Below are 24,480 nucleotides of genomic sequence, written 5' to 3'. Positions count from 1 at the left end.
TCAAATGTTTTTTCTGCAGCAAACTTTGATCCGTAGCAACAATTTAGCAAATCTTAACTAATGTCTGTGAGATTCCAGCATTTTAGCCCTTTTTTTTTTTGCTAAAATGTTTCTTTTACAAACTTTTTTCCCTATAAAGTTTATTTTTTACAGCTGTTTATGCGGAAAGAAATGAGGTTTTTTAAAAATTTACTATTTACATACAACCAAAATAATTTTTGCTTATTTTTTTTATTTTTTATTTTTTTGTTGCTGTTTTGCTGTTTTGATGATTAATATTATTATGTATATTAAAAAAAAACTTTTGATGTTATCATACTATCATAAAAGTTTCATTGTAGGTGTAATTGCTTGGAGTAATTTTTGTAGCTTAAAATAAAACAATTTTTTTGAAGACAAGAAACTTAAATTTAGTGAGAAAATTTTCAACAGAGATTTCTGGAGCATTGCATTCTGGGACTTAAACCCCCAACAACTTTAATATTTCCAACATTCTAGCAATGAAGTTAAAACATGAGTTGCTACATCTTCTATCATTCCCCTGAAGTTTAATATAGTTTTTATGAATGAAACTAAATAGACTCATTAGCATTGGTGGCTCCGCCTCCTGCAGTAATGACTCAGAAGTGAGAAAACAAAAATTGCCCACCTCAGTGGATCCGTCTTATCTGCAGAAGAGGAAAAAACATTTTATTTTGAAATGTTAAAATTAAATGAAGACTCACTCATCCATAGATTTAAAGCACAATCTTTGAAAGCCAGAAGTTTTCAAGCCTTAGGATGACATGAACTGCTGAGTAATGAAGTGCATGTGCTTTAAAAATGAGACGTATGTGCATTAAAATGTGCTTCTCCACAAACTCAAAATAAGAAGCTCCCTCTGGACACCGTGTAGACGAGACCATCACTTGGAACATAAAGTAGTTTTCCCAACATATTTACTCTCTGTCACAGGGGACGTTTTCAAAGGATTTGGCAGAAAACAGACAATGGCTCATTATAGCAGTCGGCTCACAAGCATGAGCCAAAGAGAGTTTAAGAAGTGCTGCAGCACTTTTGTGGCACTGTGATTCTGCCTTAAAGACCCACTCTAATGAAAACGCTGTTTTTAATATGTTCTTGTGGCTTTTTTTCTCATGATGGAGGACATATTTTAAGAAAATTAATCTTAAAGTTGCAGTTCTGAATATTTATTTAATCAAATTGTTGTGAATTAGGTGCAGACTAAAAAAGATTTGGCTTCTAGTAGTGATGTACAAGCTACTACGGCAAGCCAGAAGCTCCCTGTTTTCACTTGTAGACAAATAGATCTGTGTAAGCTGTAAGCTAGAGGTAGAGAATATAAAAAGATGGATGATGGGAAGTAGGGCTGGGCTTACTCCATGCCAACGGTCCTTCCCACAACTCAGAGGTGAATTTCTAATGAACACCAGCTGCATTGCCTGCGATGAGGCTAGTGCGAATGGTGTAAACTGAATTTGGCTGCTGAAGATGCTAGTGCGGATAGCTGAAGGTGCTGAAATTGATAGCTGAAATCACTGAAGTTAATAGCTGAAAACGCTCAAGCTGATAGTCAGCTAAAATATTTGCTCAATACCAAATTAGCCTAAAAAAAACAAAGCCTTACGCTAGCCAAAACAGCTAGCGTGTAAATATCAACCTAACTCCAAAGCAGCGTAAAAAACGTTTTTTTTTTAATGAAATTGGCATGTAGCTGAAATATTAGCTAAACTCAGCCTAAAAAATCTTAGTAAATGCCAAAAAAGTCCAAAAACTTAGGAGAATGACATTTTTTTTTATCTTAAAACCGTAACTTTTTAACATAAATATGAATAATAAAAAGGCAGGAATATTATTCCAGATTAAATCAACTTAAACCTTAAATAAATTTCAATATTTTACTCTCTATAAAAATATATTTTGTCAAAATTATACAAGTTGGAAATGAGCGCAACTTAACATCAGGCCATTAATAACAATAAAATAAAATGATCTGGAGGGCCGGATCCGGCCCCCGGGCCTTGACTTTGACACATGTACATTAGACCTTCAGTCATTTGCTTTCATCTCCACTTCTCTAGATGTTCCTCCTCCCTGCTCTCACTACAGATCACAATCAGAATCAAGATTTAATCATCTTAAAAATCAGAAATCTACTCTTAACTAACTTGCACTTATGCAGCTTTTTCGTTGTTCCTCACATCTTAACAAACACATCAAGGCTGAATCACTCAGCAGGTAGAGTTGCAACAGTCCAAACCTCAAGATGATTTCACAATTTTCTGTCAAACTTCCTCTGAATGAGGACAGTCATTAAATTTCTATCTTTGCTTTTTGCTCAATCTTTTTCCTCAGTTGTCCATCTAATCTGTGATCAGGTTCACATGCTGCCCTCAAGGCGTAGCGTCCACACGAATCTCCACGCAGATGACTCACATCACCGCGTGCCGAGTTCACTCCATGTTCACGCTGCACCGTGACACAGGGAGGAAAAAGGGAGACGCACCACCAACGGCACCAACTAAACTCCACCCGTCTAATTCTCCGTCAAACCTCTCGAGCACCAACGCTCTTATGCAACGCCACCCACTGAGGTCCCAGTGACACCTCCTTCACAAACTCGCACACATGCAACCCACACAGAAGAATTAACTTTCAACATATTTGTTCTGTGTGGGAGAGAGGCGACATCAGCAAGTCTGCCTGCATTGTGTCCACAGATCAAACACCGCAGTGTAAACAAGGCGTGGGCTACTCAAAGATGGACATCAGGTCCGTTTACCTCAGCTGTTGGAAGTCGACCGGCTATTGTTGACATTCTGGGTTGTAAGCTTTCCTAAAGAGTTTGACGAGGAACCTGACATAATGCTGATGACCCCACAGAAAGGCGTAAAATCGTGAGTCAGATAACTTAAAGCTTAGCAGTAAGAACAAATAAACACAAAGAAATCCAGCCAACCTCTTTGTCTCAGCAGTTAAGCATGTGAGGAGTGAATGATACATGAGCTGGACTTCCTGTGAGGGGTATTGGGATGACATGAGGCTTTTTTTCATCCAGAAGGTCAACAAGTTCTATGTTTGTCATTCATTCATTTCAGAATAAAAAAAAAATACATATAAACACACAATTTTGAGATAATACTAGATATGATTAATCAGATTGAGAGGCTGAGTGGAGCACTGACTTGAAGAGAGATGTTATGATGAAAATGTTTTTTTTAGCATGATTTTGTGAGAGTTTTCTGATAATGGAGGAAATAAAGAAAGAAAATTAAGCTTAAAATTGCATTTCTGAGTATTTCTTCATTCAAACTGCTGTGAATTGAAAAGATTGCATTTAAGACATGAAAAAAATATGGTCACAAGCTCCCTGCTTTGCTACACCCCTTACAGACAAATAGATCCATAAACGTCTTTAGTTTTCTGTACGGCTGGATTGTTCCAATATTGATCGCCATTTTTGTGAGCCACACCCTTTCCAGGATCACACCTGTAAATGATCAACAAAGACAGTCAAACAAAGGCTCTGTCCAAATTCCCACCCTAATCCCATCCATCCATCCATTTTCTTGACCGCTGTGTCCCTTTCGGGGTCGCGGGGGTGCCGGAGCCTATCCCGGCTACTGAAGGGCGAAGGCGGGGTACACCCTGGACAGGTCGCCAGTCTGTCACAGGGCACCCTAATCCCTAAATGCTAAAAAACTAAATTATATAGGTAGTAATGTCAGGATCTGGTGCTTAGGTTTTGTCAAGTTTTGGTTAATTTATTAATCTTTTTAAGTTCCTGTCACCACGCCTGGTCTCCTGGGTCTGGGTCCTCCACCACCATCCCGCACGCACAAACACAGAAGTCCCACTCTAGAAATAAAATACACAAAACGCAGAATAAAAAGAAAACAAAACTAAATACAACCGCAGAAGAGAGGGACCTAGATTTAGATAAAATGCTTGAGATCATGATTCAATTAACCCAAAGCAACTGAAAATGGTAGAAAAAGCTTTTACCAACGTTAAAATGGGAAAAACTGTATCCAGTAGGGTTGACAGTTAAAATAAAGGGCTTTTTTTGGTTCTGGACATTGATGTCTGCAGTCAGTTCCTCTTGATTTCTGTTGCATTAGAAATGTTGGGTTGGGGATGTGAGGGGCTGTAAGCTAGCAGTAAACCATAGATGTAAACAGAGAGCTCTCAGTTATGGGTGACGGGTAGCATCAACAGCGCTGTTGGTGCTGTTCTTCCCACAACTCAGAGGCAATAAACATAAAATGGCATAATCATAAATAAAAGACAACTTGAAATGCTTTCAATGTAGCTCAAAGGAGCACTGGAGTGAGTCTTTAAAGAAATCAACTAAAACCTCTTGTTAAATTAAGCTTAACTGGTGTTTTTTTTATACCAAGCTTTGGACAGTTGCTGTGAAATAAAAGCCTTTTCTTGGGTAATTGATACCAATTCTACTTTTTAAAATATATACGCATATTTCAAAATCATGCCTCTGAATTTTTATCAAAAGACATTTCCATCATAGATCTAAAACTTTTGCTTTGAAAGTTTTAAGTTTCTTATATATAAGTCTTTTTTTATCAGTGGAGAGAAAATTCTCTCCTTTTCTGGAAATGCAAACCAAAACAAAGAAAGACGGACGGAAGAATCTCTACCATTACTGCAAACTCTGGACTTATTAGTGTTTCTGTGTGGAATATTCCTGGCTGACAGGTGTGTGCCACATTCCCTAAGCCCGTGCACGAGCAAATGTGCCTGGCTGAGGTGGAACTCTGACATTTTTAACAAATCTGTTTTTCAAATACAGTTTAACTGTGTTACTAATTAGGATTCTTCAAAAGCCTAAAAAAATAAACAATCAAATAAAATACGAATATCTTTGGTGTTTTAAGGAGGAAGCAGCCAAAGCATCTGCTTCACAGCTGTGTTCAACTTTAAAGCCACAGCTGCAGGCGGTAAAAATCCTTTTTAGGCCACGACTTGGAGATATTTTACCTGACAGGTCAAACGATTTGACAAACTTCTCTTCTAATGGCTAAATATGAGCTGGCATGAGTTTTCTGCAGCTCACTTTGATGTGTGTAATATGACAGCCAAGAGAAATAACTGTAGAGGAAAATAGAACTGGAAAAAACAAACAGGGAGATCAACTTTATTAAGAGAAAAAAAGGAGTAGCTGCTTTAGGCTCAGCTTATCTTTTAAATATATTTACTATAAATGGAAACTAAAAAAAAAAGAAGTACATTAATATTTGATTGACAAGCTATAATAAATGCACTTTTTTGTGGGTTAGCTTTGCTTTTTGACAGTATTCTTTGTTTTAAACATTGTAATCTTAAAAAATAAGCAAGGTTCTTTTTCATCTTTCAGGTGTTTTTTTTCATTTTTTAATCTTTTTTATCTTTTTTTAATGTATGAATAAAATAAAGAAAACAATCATCATCATGAGATGTCTGAGTATATAAAGTGTCTATATATTCTAAAGTAAAAGTAAACGCCACAATTTTAGGATAAAATAATATAAATGATAAAAAAGCAAGATTAATTGAGTAAAAATAAATAATAGATTTAATAATAAATCAGATTAAGACAAATGTCACTGTCAATGCTGCTCCTGCTGCTGACATCTTCACTATGACATTCAATTCAGCCTTTATCTCAAGTTAAAAGAAACAAAAACATTACCTTGTGGTTTATTACATGCTGACACTTGTTGATTACCTCCTTTAATGCCCCGCATCTAAAACCCTTTCATTTAGAGGTTCCTCTGCCCCCCGGCACCTCAAAAGGTCACCCGTCCCACACAGAAGCATCCATTTACGGCCTGGTTTCTGCCACACAGATGCCCATTTCTCTGCATTTCTCAGAGCTCTGCGTGAATCTGAGGTGTGTTTGCAAACACTTCCTTCATTATACATTAGAATCAACAAAAAAAGCTTCTACTAAGAATCAAGGTCTACAACTGTGTTGGAAAAACTCTTTCACAAGCCAAATCTGGAGACCAGGGGAACAAAGTGCAGGTCTCATGAGTTGAGGCATGACTGGAGGCTGGCGAGTGCTCCATGCTTTCTCTCTTTCTTTCTTTAGCTTAAGTAAATATTTTTCATTAAAGCTGTCCAAAGCAGACCCATATGTTGAGTAAATCTAACCCAACTCTTAAGTGGGCAAAGTTCAGAAGAGTATTTTTTCAGATCTTTTGGTGCAAAGTCGGAGGGAAAAAAGCTTCCTGCTGAGGAACATTTTTGCTTGAGTTTTCCAAATCAGTGAGATTCGTTGCTGTGTTTCAATATTCTGATTAAACAGCACAGATTCTCTATAATCTCTTGATTTAAATCTATAGGGATGATAAAAATATATATATATTTTTGCCTTCAGATTGAATTCTCTCATCGCTGCAGCACAGAAACATACTGGTGTTATGGACTTTGGTGCTCTCTTCTCTTTATCAATCTTTTAAATGTTTTTTTTTCTATGAATTCATCTCCAAAACCAACTTTTATCTCTGCAGCCAACTTTATCATCCTCTTTGTGACATACATTATGCTTTTTTTTTATTTGTGGAGGAACCTATAATAAAGTTTTGAAGAAATTCTGAAGAAAATTCAAATAATTTCCTGTTAGTTTCATTTTGGATTTTTTTTTAACCCTTTAACACTGAAGCTTCAGTGTTTGTGTTCTTCAACTCACTGTAACTTTTCACCATTAACCCGATCAACGTAATTCTAGTAGATTTTGAAGGAGAAAAGTCGCTTTTCTCCTTCAAAATCTACTAGAATTACGTTGATCGGGTTAACGGTTGAAAAAGTTTCAGTATGTCAAAGATTTTGTGTTTAATTGTCACTGACGTCGCCTCAGGTGTTAAAGGGTTAAACAGCTGTGAAGACAGAGTACATCTGGGTGGGGTTGAAAACTACAGGCGTGTAGCAACCGGTGCAGAACCCAGGTGTGCAAAAGCAGCCAAACCGACAGAAATGAAACCGAAAAGTCTCTTTAGGACAAAAGTTAAACTAAATGCCTCCGACTGACAGCAGCGTCACAGAAGTGCATCACTAATCTTTACTGAGTTGGAAGCATATTGGTGATAGAAGCAGATAAGAAAAGTAAGGAAGTTCCCATCTGTAGTTTTATCTCTGGAAATGCTGATTTTTTTCTAATTTAATGATTGATCAACACAATTATCCTGTCAGCTGAGAGGTTATCATTAATGAGCTGTTGGCACAAACAGGAGCTGCATGACATCAGAAACTAAAGAAAAGTAGTTAAAGAAGGTGCAGTCTTTTTATTTTTATTTTTATTTATTTTCCTTTGCAGATAAGAGGACAAACAAGAACGCCAAACATAAATTGGAGGCTAAATCCACAGAATGTGTGGATCACAAGATGCTAACCTGACTTAAAGTCCCCCTATGACAATTTTTTTATTTAAAAAAAGTCCCCAGTAGTGTTTTAATTATGATTATGAAGTTTTTTAACAAAATCCCCCAACCTAAATGTCTTAAAAAGCCACTTTTAGTGTTGATCTGAAGCCTCTGTTTCCAAAATCTCCTCTGAGGGGGCGTGGCTTTTGGAGCTGATAAGCCCCACCCCCGATCCCCCTCTGTCTGATTATGAGAGCTTCCCTGCTGCTACATAAAAATATCAATCAATATCAGTAATGTCCAGTCGTATCGTTTTGGCCGGATGTCAACTCGGACGAGGAAGTGAAGATCTTCATGGACCGAACTTCCTCCAACATCCTGATTCTTTCTCCTTCCAGTTCACCAAAGACTCTTTTAGCTAATTCTCCAATGCTTATTGACGTTGCTGTGTCGTTGAGTTCTGGGGAAAATAATGAAAGCTAACATCAAAATGCTCTTTCATTGATTTACAATCCTTTACAACTGCTGTCAAATGAGCCGCCGTTCACATTTCCGTGGTCACATCAAGAAGCTCCGTGGAGTCTGGTGGAGACTGTCCAGGGTTCTCAGCCCTGCTACCATAAGTATTATATGAAACTCACTCATCAAATCTAGCAACGGCTGACAGAAATACGAACGCCGGCTCATTTGACCTGAGCACCTGAGCTAGACACGCTAGTCGGGCCAGATGAGGGGTTTAGTGCATGTGCAGGAGAGCTGTTGTAACGTATTAATAGATCATTAATTCAAACAGAGCCGGTTTGACAGCTTGATTGACAGCGATTTAAAAGGAGAAATACTAGGAAATGCGAAAACGAAACGATTTCTTATTACATTTGTTCTCTTTCATGAGAAAAATGCCACACATACATGTTAAAAACTCAGAAAACAGGATTTTCATCGGAAGGGGACTTTAAGTTATTTAAAGAAAGACTAATATTTAGAAACTACAACATATGTAAACAATAGTTTTCTTAAGGCTGAATGGAAACTATAGGTTGATAGACTCTCTGCGGCGGGGCTGGGAGCCTCGGCTTGCCTCTGGGGGCCACAGATAAGGTGCGGTGAGGTAATATTCAGAGAAAAAGCTCTGTATCTTCCAGCTTATCGTTGCTCAATCAGCTTCCCGAAATAGATGTGAAGTTGGACCAGGGCAGAGCCATTAACCGTTTTCTGCTGAGGAAGGTGACATTACCATACGGCCTGGCTGTTGGCTGGCAGCGAGGCAAGCTGAGCTCCACCTGTTTTTATGACAGGGTGCCGGGGCGCTGAGCTCGGCGTCAAATTAGCACCGATAGGAGTGTGGGGGCTGTGTTTCAGTGGTCTTTTTTAAAGCTTGTTTGTTGCTTTTAGTGCTGTTTTTTAGTAGTGAAATTATTGAAATGTGTTTTATTCTAGCAAATAATTGAGACTTAAAACACTAATCTGGGTGATTTTTTGACTAGCAAACTGAATGTAACTACTAATAAACTAAGTTTCTCTATTCTAGCATAAATGACCTCACTGGTGTCAACCTCCTGATAAGTCACAGCATGTGTGGAGTGACAGCCTGGAGAAAACGGAACAGTTGATATGGTGGGGGGGATCTCCTTTCTGCCCCCCCATGCAGGGAGTCCCACACGTGATTTACTGCAAACCCGTCACCCACCGAAAGGGGGTATTTTCAGGGTGACCCGTTCCTCGCAGCCTCTCCTTCGGAGGCCTACGTGCGCGCAAACACACGAGAAGCGTAAACAAACATCCTCCTCCCCACCCCGTCCCACTATCAGCGCGCACGCCGTGAACTTTACCCGCTCGTATCAAGCCCCGAGTGCGTCAGGGAGCGGAAGGACAGACGAGCCATGATGAGCCAGCTCCGGCGGGGGCCCCTGATGTGGCAGCCGGGGTCAGGGTGACTGCAACCCAACGTCCAAAAGCCTCTCAGCAGCAGCAAAAAACAGCATCTCAAAGGCAGGGAGGCCAAACTAGCCTTCAGATTATGGTGAAATATGTGCAAGTCATGAATCTATTTCTTACCTTATTAATCTGCTTTATTTCTTTAAAGAAAATAAAAGCTGAAGTCACAACTTTTACTGCAGCCTCTTGGTTTCAGTCCAGTAACTTTATAGTTCTGCAGCTCCGGTAAATAAAAAGTTCAGGATCAAATTCTGCTTTGCACCACAAAAAAAAAAAAAAAAAAATGTCCTACCAGTTATCCGTTAACAGACCACGTGGTTGGAACACTAGGTGAAATGCAAGCTTGGCCTTCTGCCACATGGTGATCAACACCGTTATTTAACACTTGAACTTCCCTAATTCTGCTACAGCTGTGTTGATTGCACTGGGATCATATATATGTACGGGTTCCTTTGAGGTTTATGTGCCTCCCAGAACCTGTTAAAGGTTCCCCACCCTTTGAAACCAGGAGCTCACCCGGCAGATCAACTCCCACTAAGCATTATAAATAATATCAGTTTAATAGTTGCAACAGTTAGGTAAGCATTCTTATGAAGTGCTAAGCTGCTGAGACCAGTAAATCGTCATCACAAGCACAGAAAATGAACTGTGCTGAATATATAACATTATCTGGTATTAGTATTAATTCTTATGGATCAGCTGGGAGCTAAAAGTATGATCTATAGCTTTTGTATTAATGAAACCTAGCGTAGAAGAGAGGCGGATGGATGTTAGCCAAGAACATAATGTACGAAAATGATGATTAAAAAGGAAAAACCTGATTTATGACTTAAGGGAAAAGAGCTGGAGTTCTGTCCAGACATGTTCAGCCCCAAAAAGAAAGGGCTTGGTCTTCACTTCCTCCCAAACCCCACCAAAATAAAGCGTCTGTATTATTATTTTTGTTTGTTTCAAGCTTTTGTTTTTAATACAAACTTAATAAAGTACCTCGGAACACGCAAGACACTGACTCAATACTTTTGTTATACCGTTTGCTTTTATCAAGTATTGCACAATGTAGGTACAAAATTAATATACGATTACATTTTGTCCATTATATAGCAAAAATCTTTAAACTCTTAACAGAAAATACAACTCTTATGTTTTTTCAAAAAAGCAAATATTCTTAAATCCCACCACTACGGAATATTCTGTACACAATCTTCAGGGTAGTCCATGTTTTTTTTTTCTTTTTTTATTTATTATTTTTTAAACAGATGGATTCAGGTGTTTTTTTTGTATAATTTTTTTAATAAAAAAAAGAAAAACATAAAGTTGCTGCAGCCATCACAGATCACTGGAGTAGTAAAAAGATATAAATGCAATACCATGTCGTAGAAACAATAGATACTCTGATATTTTACAAACTCTTGTACTAAATTAAATTATACAATTAGAAAAAGACCAGGAAATCCCACTTATTTCTGCCAATTTTCGTGACGAAATTGGCGATGTCCAGTTATGTTTTTAAATACTGAAAGAGGCCATGACTTGTGATGATGTCTCTCTTTTTTTCTTCTTTTTTGTCCTCTTTTTTTTTTCAATATATATATCTTAAAACAGTTACATAAAAAAAATATTTTGTGCTTGGTTGGCAAAAGAAATGACAACGATGCATTCGTAAGTTTAGGTAACCAAGCTTGGACATCTTGTACTACAAGCTTCATTGTTTAAAGAAAGAAAGAAAAAAAATAAAATGAAACAGTATAACTCAAGGGGGCGTAGAAATTCTCCCTCGGGCTCATGCTCTGACTCGAAACTGAGATCTTACAGGTTTACAAGTCTTTTTTTTTCTTTTACTTTGACATTCTGTTTTTTTGTGTTTACACTTTTTTTAAGGTTGTTTTTCTTTTTTTCAAAATGTGCATCTGTTTTGCTTCCCCCCATCACATTATCTCTGGTCATTTCTGCATGAAGTAGCTTAAGTAGTACTTTAACGCGTACTAGTTGGCCATGACTGGCTGGAATTGCTGGTTAGAATACTGCATGTTGCTTAAGCTGAAATTCAAGCCATCCATGAGGGACTTGTCGTTAAGGCCACCGTAGGCCGCAAACATATCGAAGGCATTGCTGTACTGCAGCGGGCTGAGGCTGAGCGAGCTGTCTCCTGGGAACAGAGCACTCTGGCTACCCTGGCCCTGCAGGGGAGGGAACACGAACTCCTTGGCATTCGGGGACAAGGCGGAGGGCTTTGGGTGCTGCTGCGGGCCGAGACCCAGCCCGTACAGTGAGTGCATGGAGGTGGAGATGGCTTTCTGTTTGAGGAGACTGTTCACATTCAGGCCCAGGTTGGTGGGAGAGGTACGGGCCGCTTTGTTCCCAGCACTGCTGCCGCCGCCATTGTTGTTGTTGTTGCTGCTGCGTCCACTGCTCTTCATCTTAGTGGAGCCGAACTTGGTAGCTGCGAAAGTGGCTGTAGTGAAGGTTAAAGGCTGGGTGGAGCGGGGCATGAAGGTGGGGCTGACCGCCGCCGAGTGGCCAAACGGGGGAGACGGAGAGCTGGAGCCCGGCGAGGCACCGTTCGCAGGTTCACTGATCGGCATGAAGACCTGCGCTTCGGGGTTGAAACTGTTCTTGATCTCCTTGTCCAGATCGAGTCCTCCACTGTTGGCTCCACTTTCATTGCTGTCATCGACATACAATACTTTGATGGGCCCCTTCTCTCCAATCTGGTAAGACACCTCGTAGGGGTCAATCCACACGCTGAGGTCCTGGGGCAGGTTATTGCGAACATCCTCGATCTCTAGCCCACTCTCTTTGGCTGCTTTCTCCACCACAGGGTCCACCTTCTCCCCCACGTGGATGCATCGGAATCCTGAGCCCTTGTATGGCTTGTCTGGGTACCAGTGTCCTTCATATTTCTGCTTCAGCTGCCTCTCAAGCTCCTCGCCGAAGATGTTGACCCGCCTCCGGGGCAGCTTATTGTACAGGTACGAGATGATGAAGTTGAGAGCTACTTGGATTTCGAGCTGCATAGCGGACTGCTGAAGTGTACCAGATGTGTGAAGATTAGCTTCGTCTGACCTTGAACGTGTCCACCGGGTCTGCTTTGTTTATCCGTGTTTGGCAACACAGACGTGCTCCAGGCAGGGCAGCAAAAGCAACCGGGACGTGGATGAAACAGGTTGGAAAATCAAAAAAGTGCTGGTTTTGTAATGTAGTGGTGTCCCTCCACGGGGTGTTTAATATTTCTTTCTGCAGAAAAACAAAAAAGAAAAAGAAAAAAAACAATGGGGATGAATACTCAAGGAACATATCCACCAAATTAAATGAGCACAGACGAGGACCAAAAGGAATGAAACTGTTTATAACACATCGGGTGTGCAGACATAGTAGGGAACAGATACATCTTTCACTAGAGCTGGGAATCCTCTTACATAATAAGCTAGAGTGGCTCCATAAAGCAGAAGGGAGCCTTAGTACGGTGGGGATCCAGCATTTATTTACAGTAATCGCAACTAAAGTTAACGCCTAGTCAATAATACCCGCCGGAGGGTAGGTTAGTGAGGAAGGGATCTGGACTTCAGAGCTACTAAACCTCTGTCACGGGACTATTTCTGTGTGTAAAGATCTCATTAGGCGCAGAGCTTCCCCACACCGAAAACAATGTCCAAATAAGACTTGGCAAACTGTGTCGACACCCATGTTTAGTAGTTTCAAGGAGGAGGGGGTGGCATCCTTTTCTGTTGAGCATAAATGTGGTTGGAAATATATGTGAAAGGTTTAAGGACATCCTGATCTGATAAAAGCCTGTCAATGACCTGTTGATTACAGGCTCAAAGACCAAAAAACTAGAACCTTCTGAACGGTTATTTTATTCTGAGGGGAACTATTTTCTGTGTAGAGGTGGAACCTATTTCTACTCGACTCACGACTAGCTTGATGGAAGCGATTTTAGCAGCCATTTTCGATAATAAGAGCTCCTAAAAATAGAATGAATAAATAAATAAATAAAACGACTTTTAGTGGTGACGTCAAAACCGTGTGACAACAAAAATGAAGATTGTCGTTTGATATCTTGCGCTGTCGTTACAGAAGCCGCTCTACGGCGGAGGAAAATTACAAGCTAGGTTGATTTTGAGGTTGAAAATATCAAAAATGAAATTCGTTTCCCTTTATACAACTGCTACCATTTTATCCGTGGAAATAAAAAGGACCGAACAGTTAACACTGACCGTCTGTGCACGTACACCCCTCCCTAACTTCCGAGGACTGACGCAGCAAATCAGCTTAGAAAGTGCGAGCACGGCCATAAAACCAAACATAAATGCAGGCACATGATAAACATAGTAGAAATAAAGTCGGGCATACTTACTTTTCGTAAAAAATAAAGATTCTCAGTAGTTCTGAAGTACCGTTGGTTAGTGCAAATAGGAATAAAGTATAAATACTTTCTTTACATAGGATATATTATCAGTTTTACAAAAAAATATTCCAGTAAATGTAGGTTTCGGAGGATTGGCGTTTACGGTTTCTGTTTTTAAGGTTATTTTGCGTTTTTAAAGTCCTCTTTCAGCAGGCTTGCAGAGCAGCTCCCTCCTACACGGGAGTTTCGCAACTTCGTCCCCTTCTGATGTTGTGTTGCCTTTATTTATAGATTTCCTCCGCCATGGGCACGAGGGAGGCGGTGATGCGGTTTCAGAGGTCAAAACAATACTGGCGAATGTGATTGGCCCGTCGGAAAAGTCCCTCCCTCGGAACCCGGCGGGACTCGAGCTCTCATTGGCTCAGGACGCTGTCAACCAGGACATATGATTCCAAGAAATGGGAGGGACTCTCATACCCAGGGTTTGCGTCAGAGATAACATAGGTCTTTACTGACAGCGAAAAGGCATAAATAAACTGATAATGTTAAGGAAATTGTGTAGTTTAGACATATTTATTTGATTATTTACTTGAAACTATTATATGTAATAGCATACTTACGGTTTAATGCGCATTACATAGACATTTTATGTTTTTTAATCGCCTGAATCAAATGAACTACTTCCCTTTTTAGTAATGATACTATTTCCTGAAAGTTATTTTTTGTTTGGCTTTAAACACAGCAGAACTATGGATGAATACAGGTTTAATGCCTGAAAGGAGATTCCCTGCAGCGGAACAATACAGCTGGCAGCAGTGTGGGTGGTGCTGAGTGCTATCTAGAAAACACAAGCGCTGATTGGTCTAAAACGGGGCAGGAGTCCTACTGGTGTATCCGTATCCAAGGTGCTGATGTAGGCAGCGCACGTCATCGCTGTGGTAAGCGCACGCTGTCGCCCAATTTAAAGTGCACTAACACATCAAACCATGTTAATCACACAAACTCTGTGTTCGCCGGCTGCAGTGCATGCATCACACGTCACCGTGGAAGTGTTTTTATTATGATGGGCTAAGATTGTATGGACGAAACAGTTGAGCAGACAGTTTAAAGGCAGGAATGCTTAACCTTCATAGGCAGCTCCGTAATGGAAAACAGCAGTCTGACTTGTATAGAAGGGACAGGGTGGACTTTGACTTGAGTGGAGTCATGTGCTTGTAGTGTGAGTGTGAGTGCAAAGGCCTTCTTTGTATGGATCAAACACAAAAGACACACCATATCTTAACATTATGCACTTCAATCTATTCTGAATGTGAGTCTTAGTTATTAACTAAAAATATCTACGGTTGTGTATGAATTCCTTTACTACTTGGTGCGCTATTAGTGCGTTTGCCTTTTGAGGAGGGCGGGGGAGGGGGTTGATTCAGAAGTCTGCAAAAACCAGTTGACTGTACAAGAGAACTGGACTGAGTGACCCCCGTGCATTCCAAATACGAAGTAACTCTAGTTCCAAATACCCCAAATCTCATAGACTCACGAGCTAGTACCTAGTCATTGTATTAGTTAGAATAACCATTCTTCAATTCAATTCAGTTTTATTTATATGGTGAAATATTACAACACATTTTTTCAATGGGGTTCACACTGATAATTGAGTCACTGAGTCAAGCCAGAGGCGAGGTCCACGGGCAAGGACAGGAGCACAGACGAGCCACCTGGAATCTGGAATCTCTCTTGCCCCCCCAGAGGGAAGTGGGGAAGAGAGACAACACACGAATCACACTGCACCAAAAATAAAGAACTACCATTCTTGCTCTGATACTTCTTTTAACATGTTCTTGTTGTTGTTCACCTTTCAGTACAGCCCTTCAGGAGTCGCCACAAAGAATCAACTTTCATTGATTTGGACACTTGGTTTGAGAAAGAGTTTTACACCAAATTCCCTTCCTGACCCTGTATTTTATCTTGACTAGGGACCAGCCATCTCTTCTGGCTATATAGATTAGACACCAGAGGGAAGTTTCTTGCCTTCATGCTGGATTAAGTTAACTGTGTCCCCCAGGTTTCCTGGTTTCCAGTTTTCTCATTCTACACCCAGCCAACTGAACCATCCAGCCACTAGCTAACAAACATGTTCTTGCTTATCCTACTTTTTTAGGATATTTGTTCTGTAGTGAAAGTCAGTCAAGATATAAACTGACAAATAAAAGGACTCATGGCAAACTTTTGTAGCTGTTGATTACCGGTAACAGCCACTTTCAGTGGAAGGGGTGTGGACTTCAGACAAGGTCACTCCTGATTGGCAAAAGTGGTTAATTTAGACAGACTCTGACCAATCACTGTTCACTAACATCATCTGGTTCCAACATGTCGATGTTAATAAAAAAATGGCACTTAAATAGATTCTGTTTTGTTGGAACCGGAAATAAACTATTTTCTATGGGTGACTCACTTGGTCCGCTTTTCGTATACAGTCAATTGTGTGCATTGAGGCTCACTAGATTGGAAATACATTGTGTTTGTACAATTTTTCATGTGAGAAAATTGTATTTTCATTTATTTTTTATAAACCATCCAATGGTAATTTGGACATATGTGTTGTTTCTGATTCTGGATGTAAACACACTGCACTTCCTTCCTGCTCGTTCAGTGAAACGCACGCCGTCCTAAACCTCTCTGCATTAGCAATAAATAGCCGTCACCTGACAGAGCAAGGTCGGCAGCCATAATGAGGCATGCTAAGACTGCTATATTGTCTTAGGGTGTAATCCTCTAATGATTAAGGCCTAATGCATCCACTACACTACTGCCTCTGTCACTTCTGCTTATGAAGGAGTGCAACACCTAAATATCTCTAATCTCCCCCTCTCCATCAGCGTCTTTAGTCGGTTTCCAGGGATGCAAGTCTGGGCAGAGACAAAAACAAGATAAGAGTCCTTTACTGAATGTTCCAGATTAATTTGAGATTTTTTTTTTAACTTTGAAAGTCTTAAAGAGATGATTATGTTATATAGACATTACATTATTCCAACTACAAAAAACGGTGAAGGATTTTCTTATCTTCAACAAAAACATCTTAAAAGACCTTAACCTTCATTATTGTGTTAGTACAAACCGGATCTCACCCTGAAGTCAAAGAATAAACAAATTCTGTCTGTCAACAAACTGGATTTAGAGTTATGTTTATGATAACCTCCATTTCCTTTTATTCACAAAGCTTTTTCAGAAATGGGTTAAAATATTTCCAAAAATGTTTGTTTGCTTTTAGCCTGGGAGTTTAAACCCAGTCTTAAACCTGTGCGACTAAATGATTATTTGCTCTGGATGTCCTGGATTTATATACATTTAGCTGAAAATGCACAAATGGCATCCTAAACAGACATGGTGCCTCTCCTATACGACTCTTCCATGTCTGCCTTGCCTCCTTCCTTTCTCTTTTTCCCCCCTGCCTGGTTGCCCTCCCCTCTCCAGCTCAGACGGAAAGCCTTTGACGTCACTGGTTGTTATTACTTAACACAGCTCTGCAGAGCGCCCTGGGCTCCTCGTAATAGACAGATGCTTTGCTTTCCCCTTTGAAGAGCAAATGAGGTGGTGGGCGAGACAGGCAACCGTGGAGTCAAATGGAGAGGAAGACTGCGGGTTAAAACGGGAGGTCGGGCTGGAGTCTCTTTTTTCCACTTCATGCTGCCAAAACTAAACTGAGATGAATCTCAGTGTCTAAAAATTCCCACAGAGCAACAATAGAGCTGCACTCCCTGTGGGGAGTTAAGTAAAGGAAAATATTATTCTTGAAGGAATGTATTAAATCTGACATTGATTACATTTGTATCTAATGAAAACCATGCTTTCTTGTGACATTTTTTCCTTAAAAAAAAGCAAACTATGAAACAAAATCAATTTTTCGCTTAAATATTTTGAGATCCTGGGTTGTGAATTCAGCTGCTCTGTATTGTAGTATTCATACCAGCCTCGTGTGGTGTGTTCAAGAACGCACTATACGTGGTTCTATGAATGCGTATCAACCGGTAGTGTTCACACTGGACCAGCGCCAGACAAGCCGGTAGCAACAGGGAGAAGATTCTTCTTTTGTTTATTTACTGTTTACTAGTGCTCGTCCGCCACCTACAATCGGTAAAGGCTCAGAGCGCAAAGTCACAGCAGTGCAAATCCTGCAAATCTTGCTCCAGGATTTTATTTTTCACTGTTCCTACAAATGTCTGTCTTGGTGTTACATTAATACAGCTGGGCACAAACCGCAATTATTCATTTCTCCTTCATGTTTACAATGGTGGCCACTTCCATGTTTCGAAGCGGACATTACCCACAGGTCACTACCAAATCACAGTGTGATTCAGCGTGAAAAAGTTTAACCAGTTGAACTTTCAGCGTGTGATCAATGAACACCTGATTTGTAGGTAGAGTCTATGACCAGACTTAAAAAGCTGCCTAGTGACCTACGATCACAAGCATTCCAGATTCCCAAAACTCTGATCAACGCAATTTTGCATAGACTTTTCATTGCAAGTGGCTGCTTATACGTGACGCCATGCAGCCGGTGTGTAAAACCCTTGAAGCTACATTCACACCGCCCACGACAATGCATGTTCAACCAGCCACTTCCAATGAAACGTCTATGTAAATGTGTGTTTCTAAACTCTCACGCAAGTTTCTATGACCATTTTTAGGCTATGCTTACAAAATGTGCTGCAATTGAACACCCATAAAAATTTCAACCAGGTCAAACTTCAGGTACTCTGATTTAAAAATGTCAAGTAAAATTTGATCATGGAGGAGAAATAATTAATGGTGGTTTGTGCCCAGTCGGAATTATATGACAACAAGTCTAATTGTCATATTTTTGGAATAGAGCTATGAAAGAAAAACTTGGGGCAAGATTTGTGATATTAACATCACTTTGACATTTTAAGAACCAAGCCTTTTCCAATTGTAGGTGATGGACATGAACTCATAAAGAGTGCATAAAGAAGAAGAAGATGAAGAAGAAACCCCTTCCTGATTGTCTAGAGTGAACACTGACTAAAGCTGCATTCAAGAATTAGACTTTAGCACGCACCTCAAATTCATGGTGTGAACATAGCTTCACAGATTAAAAAAATACTTTTTGTTATGTGCCAGCATTGTCAAATTTTTCTTCACTTCCAAAGAGCAGCAGTTTCATCAAATCACAGCGGTGATGGATGTCCGTAAAGCTATGTTCACACATGTTCAAAAAAATCACTTCCAATGAAAAGTATATGTCAGGGGTCTGCAACCTGTGGCTCCAGAGCCTCATGTGGTTCTTTTATCCCTTTATCGTGGCTCTTTAGCTTTAAAAAAAAAAGCACATTTTTCAAATAAATAATCGAATTTTGGCATTTCTGTTTATACTTTTAATATGTCAAACCACAGAGCAAAATTAAGGCAAAAAGTTTGATATTCCAGTATAGAGATTTTGTAGAAATTATCTTTTAATGTGTGTTTTTATTGTAAAGTTAGTCAAATAAAAGTCTTATGTTTTGGTAAATTATGCTAAAGTGGTTAAAGTTTAGAACAAATACAGTTTAAAATAGTTAATGATTTAGAATAATGTATTATGTTCCTCACATCTCAAAAAATGAGAACAAAAAGCTCAGTTTATTTTTTAATGTTATGAGTTTTTTATATATAATTGGATATTACTTCAATGTTGTTTATATTTGACAGTAAAAGGATAAAAATTATGGGGATGCACCAAAATCCTGATGACAAAAAACATTATGTTTGACTCTCTTGGATTTTATTTTGAAGTTACTCTTCTGCAGCAGCAGGATCTTATTTGGTGTATTTTATCTTGAAATGCTGTCAAAAGTAAAAGAAATAAACCTATAGACACCGTTGAAATTCATTAATTGCAATATTTCAAATCTACATTTCACAAATTGTTCTTAATGATCACTAAATATTGTGTATTTCCGGCTCTCGCTGGATTTTGTTCTGAAAGAAACTGGACCAAATGGCTGTTTGAGTGTTAAAGGTTGCAGACCTCTGGTCTATGTAAAACTAAACTCTGGCTTCAAAAACTTGCTCTTGTGTCATTGCACAAGATTTTAAGACAATATTTGGGCTCTATGTACAAAATAAAAAAGCGCAGCTAAAAGCACATTCAAGAATGGCCTTTTAGTGTGTACTTGAACACGCATTACCCTGTGTGTACGTAGCATAACACCTACATCTCTCTGGATCTGTGACTGTACACCTACAGCCAAGAGGTACAACACTTTGATGTCAGGTTCAGCCTCTTCTCTTTGCAAACAGAAGACTGAAGCTCAACAAGAGGAACAAAAAGGAAATCTCATGATTGCTCAGCATTAGTTTGAATCCATAAGAAAACACCTTCTTATCTCATCTCTTGAACTCCTGCAGATCTAGGAATCATAAATCACCCCCTTTGTTTGACATCTCTTTGTGTATCTCAAGCAGCTAGGATGTTAGCAAAAGATGACACATTTTCATTTCTTTTTAGCTTCCGAACAGCCTGTCAGCTGCGGCTGCCTATTAAATATCATGCACCAGTGGCCAGCGGTGAGTCACCCAGCATGCATATACATGGAGGATTTACAGGGCGCGGTGTATGTAAATGCAGAGGTTGTGTTAGTAGTTGTCACGACAGCAGCATAAATACGTTTTTTCTTTTTTCTTTCCTGTGCATAAGCTATCCAGGCTGTTACATAATTCATCTGATGGAAGGCTAGTAGTGCAACATCAATAAATCTATTTGCCATCAGGAGGGGAGAGCAATGCAGTGCTCAAATGCACGAAGCTGCTGAATGTGAAGCAGCACATTTCTAATCTGTGCTCTCTTAGGAAAAGCATTTGAGCTGAGGATGTTGAGTCTTATCACAAAACATCTGCACATTCGTAGATGCACACAAAGACCTTGCTTATATTTGATATGTTATACTTCTCTGACTCATCGTCACGTTTTACAACCGTTATAATGTCTTTTCTGGCCTGTAAATCACTGTTCAAACTCCGACTGGGTCCTTCTGACTTTATTGCCTCACGATTGTACCTGATGTGGCCGAATCATTAAAACAGGAACATAAGGAAGGGGAGGGAATCCAATGCAAACCTTTATGGATATTGACACAAGTGCACCTCCCTTTAATGGCACATAAACTGCCTCGAATGATGGAGCTACACCCCGCAGTGCCTGAAGGACACTGAGAATCAATTCAGTTATGAGACATGAAAAAGCTAACGGACAGATAAGAGAAAGATGTGGAGGTATTCGTGATTCATCTGTGGCGCTGACAGGCCACATCAGTTCTGATCTCGGTTAGTGCCTGACATCACCTTGATTACCTTGGTTTATTTATGATCCTCTCTTTGCATCCTCCATCCTTCACAACTTCCAAATGCAAAGTTGACACTTGTTTCTGTGTGGACTGTCTTCCAGATGCTCTCGTGCACGTTGCATGTGAGTCCCAAACAGCAGGACTGGATGTGCTCAGACGGCGGCATGAATAACAATAAGAGCAAAGATCCATGGCGGTGTGTTACATAAAATATCCTATAGTGTTGCACTTGGTAGAGGGGATCTATTTTTGACACGCCCGCGGGCGCAGAAACCCTCACACACACACACACACAACTCCTGAGAAGGAGCTGTGTTGTAGGAATTCACATAAAAGTCCTGTTTCTGCTGATGGAGTAAGAAAGTGTGTGCATGGACGCCTCGGGAAAGAGGGAAAGGTGATTCGAGCAGCTCCCTTTGTTTTCATAGTCCTCACACCCCCACAATGTCATTTGCTGGTCAGCCAAAAACTACCCCAAAACAGCAAAATGAGAGGAGGTAAAAGAACTCTCTTAGAGATTTATGTTCCAAAACATCTGCTGATGATAAGTTTTTGATTAACTTTCACACCAAAATAGTCTTCACAATCGTATTTTTAATTTTAGTTTTTAAGTTTAGACTTTATGTTTGGGAAATAGAGTCCTGGGTCACACAGAGCTACTCAACATATGGAGAAAGGTTTGATCTGAGAACTTAGCAGCTACCTGTGGCCTTGTGGTAGAGTGTCTGCCCTGACACTGGAAGGCCGAGTTATACTGAAGACTCTAAAAAATGACACCCACTCCCTCCTTGTTTGACACTGGGGGGTTAAACCACTAAATGGTTCCTGAGTGCAGCTGTGTCTGCAGGTCACCTCTCCCCCAGGGGATGGGTCAAAAGTGCAGAACAACCGTCACACACCTATATGTGACAAGTAATAGGACGTTAAAGGACTCTCACTTTGTGACATCACCTCTTGTGGGTTGGGAGGGGCAAGTGCTCAGAGCTCAGAGTTTTAAAGGAATACTCGGAAATACCCGAACGGATCAAAACATCACTTTGGGCTTGTTTATGGTGAAGACTTAAAAGCTCCAAAAGTTGATTTTAGATGACATTTTCATTTTCTTTACACGTTTGCCTCTATTTCTTGTGGGTTTCAATGAGCTTGCCCCGGCATTACACTGTTTTACATCTTGTAGCCATATGTGTCCATGACAACCTGCAAATGTTGCCAGGAGAATTTTCTGGTGATGCAGCAGAGAGATTATTAAAATCGACTTGTGGAGTTTCTAGTGATTGGGCCACTTTTGGATTATTTTGGTATTTTTTGTGACTATAGGGTATCAGGGAGGCAAGGTTGAAATAGCATCATAGTTAGTGAAAGAGATGAGCTTATGAATAAAAACAGCTTGTTGGACTCTACAGCTACCAGACAAAGAATATAAATAGAAAAGAACCTATAGGAGAAAAAATGAGTAATTAAAGTCGTACAGTAGCAGACAGAAAAACTGATTTCCTGTTCAAACAAACTTAAGTCATCAAAATGAAGACCACCTCCAGACAACCAGAGAGAGCGTGATTAAAAACACTTCAGGAGGTTTTTGGACTGGAGTCCGATGCTCTTCTCATAATTCTGATTAGACCTGTCTATGGGCAGACGCAGCAGGCAATTAGGATTCACAGAGAGGAATTAAAAGTACACAGCAGGAGCCGTCTGCAGAGACGTGTGCCTGATAGATGAAAGGAGAGATAGAGCCAGAAAACAGAGAAGGAGGATGAAGGGGAAAGACGGGAGTAGGGGGGTAATAATTCCACGGTTGTATTGACCAGAGGGAGGATGTGGAAAAATACTTCCTCGAATCTATATACTCAGAAACTCTCTAAGAGATGGACACAATTTCATGCATCTGTGAGCAGGCCGGGCTCCATATCTGAATGCATAATTACCATCATCTATACAGCATGTGCACGCCTGTATCACTCATTTGTGTGTGGAATCGATACATGAAGCACGTGGAAATCTCTAACTTGGATTCAGATCTTTCTATAGCAAACCAATCAATGTGTCACACTGACTGAAATTTCTCCTGTTATTTAATCTTTTGATCCATTTTCAAAGCATTTCCAGTGGTTTTATTAATTATGATCATGCAGTTTTTAAGCAAAATTGGAAAATCTGTCGTTTTCCAGAACATAGTTTCTGCAAAGTGATAGTAGTTCATTAGAAATTTGCCTCTGAGTTGTAAAAGTGGGACTGCTGACATTGAGTAAGTTAACCCCACTTCCCATCATCCATCTGTTTACCCCCTCCACCGCTAACTCACAGCCCCTCACACCTCCAAACTAGCATTACGGCTAACATAAACAGGGAATAATATTAGAGCTATACTGTAATATTGCAGCTCGGACGAGGAAAACAAAGGCGTACATGGATCTATTTGTCTGCAAGAGCATCAGAATGGGGCCGAACAGGGAGCTTGTGGCCTGCCCAGAGTATTTTCTACATCACAAAAGGATTTGTTTTAGTTTTTTATGTCTGCCCTGATTCACCACAATTTACCTAAATAAATACCAAGAAATCCATCATCATGTCCTGCATCATCAGAAAAAAAGCCACAAAAACATGTTAAAACACAATGCATCTTTTATACTATCTATACTATCTTGTTTTGATCTGTCACCTTTATGTTTTATTCAATACAACTTTTTGGATTTATATTCTTAGCTGCTGCCTCAGAAAAGGAATGAATAGTGTATAGTTTGATGTACAAGATGACAGATGGAGCAGCACCAAAGGAAAAGCAAAACTTCCCTCATTAATAAAAGGGATTTTTCTAAAAACAAGGTTTCTATCCATGAATCCAATTAAAAAGAAAATCCATGTCACACCAATCTCCTTTTCCGATCCATAACAAATCTATTGATGGTTTCAATAAATTACATTGTTGAGAATAGTACGATTTGTCTGTTCCTGAGCATTCGTTACATAATTAGCGTTGCTGCTGTGTCTTCCTCAACTAGTTAAGAAAAGTTGTGGACTTCAAGGAGTTTTATTTTCAAGCTACTTGGTATGTAAATTATTATGCAAATGGATGAAATGGTTATGTAAGCAGAGTTTTCTCCAGGAAAACTGAATCTCATTTGGTCTCAACTGAAACCAAACTTTCATACTTAAACTAGCTGCCATCGTAGTGTCTGTTAATAGTGATTGTATTGTCATTTTTCTGTTTAAACTTTTATTATATGTTAATTTTAAAAACTTCTTAATAAACATATTTAGAGTTTTAGCAAGTCTAAATTAAAATAGAAAGGAAAATTAAAAATTATAACTCAATTTGGCTGTTATTTTCTATAGTACACTCATTTAAAATCAATTTTTAGCAAGACAATGAATGAAAACATGCTTTTTTGTGTTCAGAAGGAAAAACATTTAAATGATTTCAAATGTAAAACTTGAAGATTATAGGAGTGCACTCTCTTTTAGTCTTTTTTGTTGGGCATTTTGAAAAATGTTTCAGAAATGTGGA

The 24,480-nt window shown here is 39.6% G+C and overlaps 1 protein-coding gene across 2 annotated transcripts; it reads right to left on the bottom strand.

Annotated features, from left to right (window-relative positions):
- Positions 1-10,313: 10,313 nt before the first annotated feature.
- On the bottom strand, positions 10,314-13,909 carry tob1a (transducer of ERBB2, 1a). 2 transcript variants are annotated; one of them, XM_036213303.1, is made up of 2 exons: positions 13,647-13,909; positions 10,314-12,530 (listed from the first exon to the last, which is right to left on the bottom strand). In XM_036213303.1, the coding sequence occupies exon 2, from the start codon at positions 12,308-12,310 to the stop codon at positions 11,279-11,281; it is 1,032 nt and encodes a 343-aa protein (XP_036069196.1). In that variant the 5' UTR covers positions 12,311-12,530; positions 13,647-13,909; the 3' UTR covers positions 10,314-11,278. The 2 variants fall into 2 exon arrangements, with proteins under 2 accessions (XP_036069196.1, XP_024127834.1); XM_024272066.2 differs by having other exon boundaries at positions 13,651-13,909.
- Between the last annotated feature and the right edge of the window lie 10,571 nt (positions 13,910-24,480).

The sequence above is a fragment of the Oryzias melastigma genome, linkage group LG8 (genome assembly GCF_002922805.2).
Source record: "Oryzias melastigma strain HK-1 linkage group LG8, ASM292280v2, whole genome shotgun sequence".
Taxonomy (NCBI): Eukaryota; Metazoa; Chordata; class Actinopteri; order Beloniformes; family Adrianichthyidae; genus Oryzias; species Oryzias melastigma.
Note: the sequence above shows the minus strand (reverse complement) of the source record. Positions and strands in the feature narration are given on the sequence as shown.